Below are 10,395 nucleotides of genomic sequence, written 5' to 3' on the forward strand. Positions count from 1 at the left end.
AGTCGTCCTGGTCCCTTTGCAGAAATTCAGCCCCAAAGCATGATGTTTCCACCCCCATGCTTCACAGTAGGTATGGTGTTCTTTGTCCTCCAAACACGACGAGTTGAGTTTTTACCAAAAAGTTATATTTTGGTTTCATCTGACCATATGACATTCTCCCAATCTTCTTCTGGATCATCCAAATGCTCTCTAGCAAACTTCAGACAGGCCTGGACATGTACTGGCTTAAGCAGGGGGACACGTCTGGCACTGCAGGATTTGAGTCCCTGGCGGCGTAGTGTGTAACTGATGGTAGGCTTTGTTACTTTGGTCCAGCTCTCTGCAGGTCATTTACTAGGTCCCCCTGTGTGGTTCTGGGATTTTGCTCACCGTTCTTGTGATCATTTTGACCCCACGGGGTGAGATCTTGCGTGGAGCCCCAGATCGAGGGAGATTATCAGTGGTCTTGTATGTCTTCCATTTCCTAATAATTGCTCCCACAGTTTATTTCTTCAAACCAAGCTGCTTACCTATTGCAGATTCAGTCTTCCCAGCCTGGTGCAGGTCTACAATTTTGTTTCTGGTGTCCTTTGACAGCTCTTTGGTCTTGGCCATAGTGGAGTGTGACTGTTTGAGGTTGCGGACAGGTGTCTTTTATACTGATAACAAGTTCAAACAGGTGCCATTAATACAGGTAACGAGTGGAGGAAGAAGAAGTTACAGGTCTGTGAGAGCCAGAAATCTTGCTTGTTTGTAGGTGACCAAATACTTATTTTCCACCATAATTTGCAAATAAATTCATTAAAAATCCTACAATGTGATTTTCTGGATTTTCTTTTCTCATTTTGTCCGTCATAGTTGAAGTGTACCTATGATGAAAATTACAGGCCTCTATCATTTTTAAGTGGGAGAACTTGCACAATTGGTGGCTGACTAAATACTTTTTTGCCCCACTGTGTGTGTGAGTCTGTGTGTGTGTGTGTGTGTGTGTATATATATATATATGGCTGACTTGCGTAGAAGGATCTGACCCTTTTTTGACATTTTCGCCTAAAATGACTTATCCCAAATCTAACTGCCTGTAGCTCAGGACCTGAAGCAAGGATATGGATATTCTTGATACCATTTGAAAGGAAACACGTTGAACTTTGTGGAAATGTGAAATTAATGTAGGAAAATAACACATTAGATCTCATAAAAGATAAAATGTTTTTTTTTTTTTGTATCATCATCTTTGAAACACAAAAGAAAGGCCATAATGTATTATTACAACCCAGGCGCAATTAAGATTTTGGCCACTAGATGGCAGCAGTGCATGTGCAAAGTTTTAGGTTAATCCAATGAACCATTGCATAACTGTTCAAAATGTTGTCGCAAGACTGCCAAAATGTGCCTAATTGGTTTATTAACACATTTTCAAGTTCATAATTGTGCACTCTCCTCAAACAATAGCATGATATTATTCTACTGTAATAGCTACTGTAAATTGGACAGTGCCGTTAGATTAACAAGAATTTAAGCTTTCTGCCTATATCAGATATATCTATAACCTGGGAAATGTTCATGTTACTTACAACCTCATGCTAATCACATTAACCTACGTTAGCTTAACCGTCCCGTGGGGTGGACACCGTTCCTGTAGAGGTTATTAAACAAATGTGGTTTCTACTGACAATTGAGATGTAGAAAGTATGGCATAAGGGAACGATGAGCGGATAAGAGGCAATCCGTAATTTCGATTAAGAAATTTCTGAGCAAGCTAGGAAGGATGTAGTCAATATAAATTGCCACTGCAATTCATTGAATCAATGGTCTTTCTACACATGACCTTTCTCCCCCCACTGATTCCTTCTACTGGCTTGCGGAAGGAAGGCACCTCTTCTAGTGAAAAGGGTTGCACATCCTCTATGAAGTCAAATACAAGATGATTAAGCCGGCTTCGTGAGGTGTGTGATCCTCCTGGTTGTAGTTTTGCTTGTTTCAATGGTGTACAAGATGTCCCTTTTTGGCCATCTGTAGATGGCTGTGCATCTCTGCACTTTTTCATGTCGTCTGGCTGACTTTCTGATCAGGGTCTTCCATTGATTGTTACGCATCCTCTGAAAAATGTAATTACTTAACTATAACACCACAGTATAAGTAAAATAACAGCGGAGTGAGCCCCTTGTTATTGTTTTAATTAAGGATTGTAGCTACATATGTTTCACTTTCTATAGCCTGCCCCTATCTGATAAACACAGGGCTGGAACACACACCCACTCACACATGGACAAGGCTGTGGATACAAGGATGTCAATGGTGGTTTATATTGTTTGTCTAGAAATACTCAAATATAAAAATAAAAACAATGGACTGATACAGTATTATATTTTGAGTTATGATTGCATAATACAGGCATTTATTTGGGTTGAAAAAACAATTGAACAGCAGGAAACCCGCAGTGTGGCTTTATTGATATGGGCAGTGGCGATTTTAGCATGTAAATCTTGGTGTGACCCCCAACAAATTTTTATTTTATTTTTTTTAAGTGGGATGCATGCCAGCTAAGCCACTACACAACATTAAACAATACATGAATTGCACTATACCACTGCTACACCTGGCTATCAGCAGAGCCTTGTCTGGCAGGGAAAGATATCATTCAGTCTCATTTACTGCCTTTAAAAAAAACATAGGTGATATGGCTGACTTGCTTTAACAAATGTGGTTTCTACTGACAATTGCGATGTAGAAACTATGGCATAAGGGGAAGACAAGCGGATAAGAGGCAATCCGTCATTTCGATTAAGACGTTAATGAGCGAGCTAAGACGGACGTTGTTAATGTAACTATTTGTTAAGCATTTTTGAAATGTACAGCGACAGAATTCAGAACATGGGCCGTTCTTACAGTGTTCTGCCTGTACATCAAGTCAGAACCGTAGGATAAATAAAGGGGGTATATAAGCAGACAATGAAAGCTCTTACAATATTCAATGATTACATTTCGCAAAAATAGGTTATAGGTTACATGTGCATCACCAAATCAGAACACTAGGCGAAATTAAGATGTGAAAACAGACCAAATTATTAGGCTGAGGCACATGGGCTACTAACAGCTTACCTCAAAACATACACTTAGTATTACTTTATTAGCTACAGTATACATATCGCCCTGGCCTATTACATCATTTATGCAGCAGAGGGCTCCCGAATGGCGCAGCAGTCTAAGGCACTGCATCTCAGGGCAAGAGGCATCATTACAGACCCTGGTTCGATTCCAGGCTGTATCACAACCGGCCGTGATTGGGAATCCCATAGGGCGGAATAGCCTTCAGGCCACCTTGAAGCAGGACTCGCTGGTCACCATCAATTTTGAGGGAGATGTGATCATTGTGTTTGTTTTGATTAATCTTGTTGTATTTGTTGTATTGTGTTGATGTTGTTATTTTGCTTTATGTTGTACTGAATTGTGTGTTCATGTTCACAGGGCTCCCTTGAGAATGAGACCCTGGTCTCAATGGTGACCCCCCTGTCTCATTGGAATGGTCCCACCTGATCTCACCTGACTCAATCATTGAATCAACAGTCAACTCAGTTTTCTTGTCAATATAATAGATCATCTTTGATATGGATTGCCTGGCTACCCAAATGCCTCAATAATGTATATCTGCAGACTACGGTTATTACATGCCGCACCCACAACAAATAATTTACTACAAACCGCACCCATTGCCATTGCGACTGCTAGCAGTGTCTCTGGCCCACACTCCAGCACAGTAGGTGGCAGGAATGCACCAACGAGAGCATGGTTGCATCACCACCTGGTATGGCAACTGCTCGGCCTCCGACGGCAAGGTGCTCTAGAGGGTAGTGCGTACGGCCCAGTAAATCTCTGGGGCCAAGCTTCCTGCCATCCAGGACCTCTATACCAGGTGGTGTCAGAGAAAGCCCTAGAAATTGCCCAAGACTCCAGCCACCCTAGTCATAGACTGTTCTCTCTGGTGTGATGTCTGCGGGGCACAATTCAGACAAGCCAATCATGTCAAAACCCACATGCAAGTGCACACAGGAGTCAGGACATAGGGAAAGGGGAATACCTAGTCAGTTGTACAACTGAATGCATTCAACTGAAATGTGACTTCCGCATTTAACCCAACCCCTCTGAATTAGAGCAGTGCGGAGGGCTGCTTTAAATCGACATCCATGTCTTCGTCGCCCCTGGGAACAGTGGGTTAACTGCTTTGCTCAGGGGCAGAACGACAGATTTTTACCTTGTCCGCTCGGGATTCGATCCAGCAACCTTTCGGGTTACTGGCCCAACGCCCCTACCCGCCAGGCCTTATGGGATGCTTTGTGCATTGGAGGATTAACAAATACAAATTTGCCGGGTGGAAACTACGAGGGTGATAAAATAAAAATGTATATAAAGAGTTAACTTTTGATACAAAATATTCAAATAATTGTTTGACAAAGTTGACAAAAAAAAACTACAATAAAGACTGATGCTATGACAATATTGTATGTTTGTTTTACTGTTGTAGTCCTTTCTTATTGAGCGTCTGTGGGAGATTCTCAATTGGTTTTGCAAACTCTCCTCGCCTCCTTTTGAAAAAGATCAAAAGTAATCAGTGAAAGGAAACGTGAAAACAAACCATAGCATGTATGAAATTACTCTCCTACTCCACTTGCACGTCATCAAGCAAATGATGCTTACATAGGAGGAATCCCAAAATGTGTAAAGTGGTAAAAACAAGTTTAGCTGGTTGTTCCAGACATTTTATAGATAAAAGATTTGTTTTGTGATCGGGAGCCTGTAGGATACACAGGTGGAGAATGTCAATCGAGTACTCCTCGTGTTCCCTCTCCTCTCTTCTCAAACCCATTGGATGAGAAAGCCAGAGGTCCCTCCCATATGACCTTCTCCTCCAATGGGTTTTGAGAAGGAGGAGAGGGGATGCGAGTATGCAATTGAGATTCTTCCCTGATGTTCCTCTGACAAAGGAGGCAATCTCCTACATATGGCGACCACTCATCGGTTTCCAGTTCACGAGGAGGGCGGAGTCAGCGACTTTTTCCCAAATTAGGGGGCCATCCACACTTGTATAGAGGTCAAGTCTCCTCTCCAGAGTGTTGCCTCTTCTGGTGCCGTTTTCGGTCTCCAATTTGGGAGAAGCTTTGTCCACAGTCTGAGCACTGGTATGGTTTCTCTCCAGTGTGAATTCTCATGTGTACTGTAAGGAAGTTCTTTTGGAAGAAACGTTTTTCACAGCAGAAGCACTGGAAAGGTCGCTCTTTATTATGCACCCTTCTCACATGAGTCATCACATCACGTGAACGGGAGAAGGACTTTCCACATTCAGAGCAAGGATAGGCAGCTCTTTCTCCAGAGTGTTTTAACTTGTGCACTTGCTTGTGACTCTTTAATGTCCATTCACGTGCAAAACGCTTCCCGCATTCAGTGCAGTGGTACGGTTTCTCTCCGGTGTGTGTTCGCTGGTGCTCTTCCAACCGTCGTAAAGTTGTAAAACCATCCCCGCAGTCAGTGCAGAGGAATGGCTTTTTTCCACTTGCAGTGTGTATTCTTGTGTGTCTTTCAAACTTTGTCTTGTTTAAGAAACACTTTCCACAGTCCGAGCAGTGGAGTGCCAGGTCTACAGAATGTACTGGAAGGTGTGATCTTAGTTTTGCCATGTCAGGAAATCTTTTATCACACCTTGAACAGCGGTAATGTTTATGTTTCTTTTCCTTGTGCGTTAGTTGATGTTTTTTAAGTCTCTCACGTCCCGCAAAACTTTTGTCGCAATTAGAGCAGTGGTACGGCTTTTCATCTGTATGCGTTTCTTGCTGATGTCTTCTAAGACTATGCCTTCGTGTAAAGCTCTTTCCACAGTCGGAGCAGTAGTGATGCCTTTCCTGTGGTGAGATCTTCTCTGTATGCTTTAGCTGGTGATTTTTCAACACCCATAACTGTTTGAATTGCTTCCCACAGTCAGGGCAAAGGTATGGCCTTTCTTGACTATGTACTTCCATGTGTATTTTTAGTTCTCCCGGTTCAGAAAAGCTTTTATCACAGTAAAGACAATCACCCCCTTTCTTATGTGTCCTCTGGTGCCTTTTCAGATTATCAGAGCGGGTAAAACCTTTCCCACAATCAGGGCAGAACATTTCTTTCACTCCTGTATGTGTTTGATGGTGTCTTATAAGATCCCTTACTTTTTGAAAGTTCTGACCGCAGTAGGCGCAGTAGTGAGGCTTTTCTCCTCCAGGTCTGAAATCCTCAATGAAGTCATCAGTATCTAGAGGCTCCTCTTCATTCTCCTGCGTTGTTTGGGGTTGTTGTGGTCTTTCTGAGTTTTGATTCTTCTCTGATTGGCACTGGGAATTGGCTGGGCATTGCTGTTTGCTATGTGAAAGCACACCCTCTACATTTGCAGCATTGCTGGTAGCTTTGAAGGTATTCTCCGGCAGGTCCTGTTGCTTTTGACGAATGCATGTGACAGCTTCATCCAGTGTTATTTCTGGGTCCATTTGTAATTGCTCAGACAGTCTTCTGTCACGTAAACCCATGACAAGCCTGTTTCTTATTTCCTCACTGAGTAGAGCTCCATAACCACAATGTTCTGACAAACAATGAAGCGCAGAGATAAAATCATCAGCAGTCTCTCCTGCTTCTTGTTGTCTTTGGTTGAATTTTGTTCGTTCTAATATTACATTCCTCCTAACTGCCAAATGTCCATCTTGCTGCTCATTATTAGAACTGTGGAAGTGGTCCCCCTCGATCAGGTTGTCATCTTGCAGGTCTTCTGAGGTGTCCATCTCCTCTTCCTGGAAATACATTTAAAATGGCATAATTACTAGTAGGCCTATTGTCTCTGTTCTCTCAAACAACATAATTTGTAATAGATAACATAGCCTACGTTTCATTATGATTAAAGTCCAAATTAGAATAGAAAGCATATACAATAAATAGCCAAACAAATAAATTAAGTCTATACATTTTTACAGTAGTAGGTAGTTCTAATTTGAATACCTAGCAGTACCAATATGATAATGAGGATTTGTTTGTCGGCCTAGAGATCCCCATGATATAGCATATTGATTGCTATATCATATTGAAGCCCCATGTGCACTAGCATGTTAATTTCACAGGAGCACATTGAATTTGGTGTCAAATGAAAGCTAAGAGTCTATATTTGTTTTAAATTAAGGCACAGAATGACCCAAAAATTATAACAGAATGACTGCAACTGAACTGGCTGCGATGGGAATTCATGGTAGTCACAAACCACAGTTAGGTCACCTGCTACTGTCCTCCCATCCATTGGAATACTGTTTTTCATTCGCTTTCTGCCACATGGTGCAAATGTGAAAACCGTCTGGACAATCTCTCTCTCTCTCTCTCTCTCTCTCTCTCTCTCTCTCTCTCTCTCTCTCTCTCTCTCTCTCTCTCTCTCTCTCTCTCTCTCTCTCTCTCTCTCTCTCTCTCTCTCTCTCTCTCTCTCTCTCTCTCTCTCTCTCTCTCTCTCTCTCTCTCTCTCTCTCTCTCTCTCTCTCTCTCTCTCTCTCTCTCTCTCTCTCTCTCTCTCTCTCTCTCTCTCTCTCTCTCTCTCTCTCTCTCTCTCTCTCTCTCTCTCTCTCTCTCTCTCTCTCTCTCTGAGGAACGACCGACACTGTACTGTATGTTCATGATGTACTGAAGTGTACTCTACTGTGCTGTACAGTGATGTCCAAACTTGTGAAACAGGCGTCTGTGATTGGTACATATTAGGTTAGGTCCGGACAAACCAAATGTGGTCTTGTTTGGGGACCTCATTAGAATAACAGCCAGTCTGTAGAAGAGGCATAATACCCAAACATGCAAAGGAAGAAATTACATTTTTCTACTTTTGTGTCTATTCAGGATGCATCATCATGAAGAGAATGACATTCATAATTATGGATTTCTGTATAGTACAGATCAGGGACCCATGACGTCATTCTGTCACCATCATTATGTTACTGGGAGTTAATTACTTACTGTAATTCAATAAGCAAAATAAAATAAATTAAACTCGAGGCCTAATATCATAGCCAACAACCAATTCTTTCTGCAGAAATATTTTGTTCTTAATTCGGAGAAGATATTTGAGAGTTTTTGGAAAAAGTACTTTTTACCGTCATTCTGTTTTGAAACTTTACATCTGCACTGTCTTTGAGTAAATGTGTTTTGTGGAAATTGTTAAAAGTAATCATTTTGCTGTGCATGGAGTTGTATGGTTTGTTTAACTTTGCAATCAATGGCGTTTGTTTGGCATACTTTTAAGGCTGTGGCTGCGGATCCGACTTTTTCGGGATCTTTAGTGTGAAAAGAAAAAGATCCGGAGCTTCCAGAAGCTTCTGCGCATGTGCAGATCACATTCTGCGCACACTGGCAGACTTACCATCAGGCAGAAGAGGCAATTTCCCCAGGTCTCATGTCATCAAGGGGCCTCATGAGCTGGACATAAGCTAGAGATACCTTTTTTTTTTACCCCTTTTTCGTGGTATCCAATTGTTTTAGTAGCTACTATCTTGTCTCATCGCTACAACTCCCGTACGGTCTCGGGAGAGACGAAGGTTGAAAGTCATGCGTCCTCCGATACACAACCCAACCAAGCCGCACTGCTTCTTTACACAGCGCGCCGCACCAATGTGTCGGAGGAAACACCGTGCACCTGGCAACCTTGGTTAGCGCGCACTGCCTGTCAGCCTTCCGCAACTGTGGTGGAAGGTGGCCGAAAATACCTGACAAACTCGTCCGACCAAGAGACATTCTGAAAAATCGGTATTTTCACGAATGCTTGAATGGAAGAGAATAGGGCATTTCCATGTAAAAAAGGTATACAGGCAATTCCAATGTAATTGTATTTTTTCCTGAGTTTTCTTATATCTCTCAGAAAAAGGCAGACACCAAAACATACTTAATTTTGATTACATGTTTTTACATGTATGAATCTGTTATTCAATGCATTTCTATGGTCTAGTAGCAGTAAGGACAAAATCAATGTTTTGTCAAATACTTTTTTTTGTTTATACCTACTGGGGTCCTAAAATTCTAAATCAAATAGCTAAATGATCCTTGGTATGACCATCGTAAAACAATTCCATAGGTTATCTTATTAGAAATCCAGCCCTGGGACCTTAGACTCAAGGGGAATACAATAAGCATTTCTTTAGACTGGCCTCTGACTGGGGCCTCCAAATCAGTAAATCCGCTCGTCTGCGCATGTGTATTATTCTCCTTCACCCATAGAGAACAGGCTACTCAAGCGAATGGTATTCATTTAATAAAAGTTAGATCAAAGTTCAATCAATGTCTGCAAGATCACATTATAAATCAGGAATTCTGCATAACAGAACCAAATAGCATAGTGTAATGTTAATGTAAGACCAGTAACATTATTCTGTCCTATTATAGTCGTTCGGTAGAATACTGTGATCATTATGTAATCTTGCAGACGTTCAGCTTTGATCGAACGTTATTAAACAAGCACCATTCGCCTGAGTAGCCTGTTATCTGTGCATAGAAAATATACACCTGCGTAGAAAGTGATACAACATGCGCAGAAGCTTCGGATCTGTAATTTCCGGACTAAAGGGACTAGTCAAATGAACATCAAAAGTATAATTTTCGTCATTTTAGCTAACCCTAACCTGTTACGTTAATGATCCTAACCTACCTACTACGAAAAGTCAAATCTGACGTTCATTTTACAAAAGTTGGATTCCTTCTAGCCATTACCGGACTAAAGATCCCGAAAAAAAAGTCTGATCCAGCAACTCTGTTCTTTCAAAGTGAAAATCGGAGTCTCAGAGCCATTATGATACCTTTGAATTAGCCGGCTCCTCTTCGTCTCCGTTCTCCGGAATGGTTTCGGGCAGTCCTGCCTCCTTCTGAAGTTCCGCCATTTTCTCTGTGTGTTTTGTATCCCACCAGAAGGGTTGCGGGTAAAACCAACGAAGTATTTTGTGCTATTCTATACACAACAGGTTTGTCTTATTTTGCTGCTAGCAATTTAAGCTTTTCGCTACATTTGATTAGTGATGTTGCGTTTGATATCGAGCTCCGAGGCATTCATCGAAATCGCTAAGCAGTTTCTTATTTTTCTTCTGTAGCCTTCTGTAGGCTTGAGATAAAATGTATGACCATATAATGAGACCGACACATTTTACATCATGCTGGTTTTTGATCAAATGACTTAACTTAAATGGCGCCCAATCAAATTAGTTTTTTTTAACAAACAATATATCCTAAAATCAAGACAGGACAAAATGGAATGGACAATTAGGATACCCACAACTGCTGTCCAGGAGTTTCAACCTGTGGGGGTGTAGCCTACTGTGTCAGCCCGCAATGGAATTTTATGGATTCCCATCAATGTGGTACGCCCACGTTTGCAAAACAAGCTGTTGCATT

The 10,395-nt window shown here is 41.6% G+C and overlaps 1 protein-coding gene across 2 annotated transcripts in view; it reads right to left on the reverse strand.

Moving 5' to 3' along the window:
* LOC110495751 (gastrula zinc finger protein XlCGF26.1) overlaps window positions 1–10,088 on the reverse strand; it is a 61,846-nt gene extending 51,758 nt beyond the window's left edge. Inside the window, exons 1-2 of one of the 2 annotated variants that reach the window (XM_021571159.2) lie at window positions 9,807–10,088; window positions 2,262–6,785 (exon numbers count right to left, since the gene is read on the reverse strand). In XM_021571159.2, the coding sequence (XP_021426834.1) occupies window positions 5,070–6,785; window positions 9,807–9,887 (1,797 nt within the window). In that variant the 5' untranslated portion in view covers window positions 9,888–10,088 and the 3' untranslated portion in view covers window positions 2,262–5,069. Of the gene's footprint in view, window positions 1–2,261; window positions 6,786–9,806 lie in introns of those variants that run through there. The other variant, XM_021571155.2, reaches the window with a different exon arrangement.
* Between the last annotated feature and the right edge of the window lie 307 nt (window positions 10,089–10,395).

This window comes from Oncorhynchus mykiss, chromosome 18, assembly GCF_013265735.2.
Source record: "Oncorhynchus mykiss isolate Arlee chromosome 18, USDA_OmykA_1.1, whole genome shotgun sequence".
NCBI lineage: Eukaryota > Metazoa > Chordata > Actinopteri > Salmoniformes > Salmonidae > Oncorhynchus > Oncorhynchus mykiss.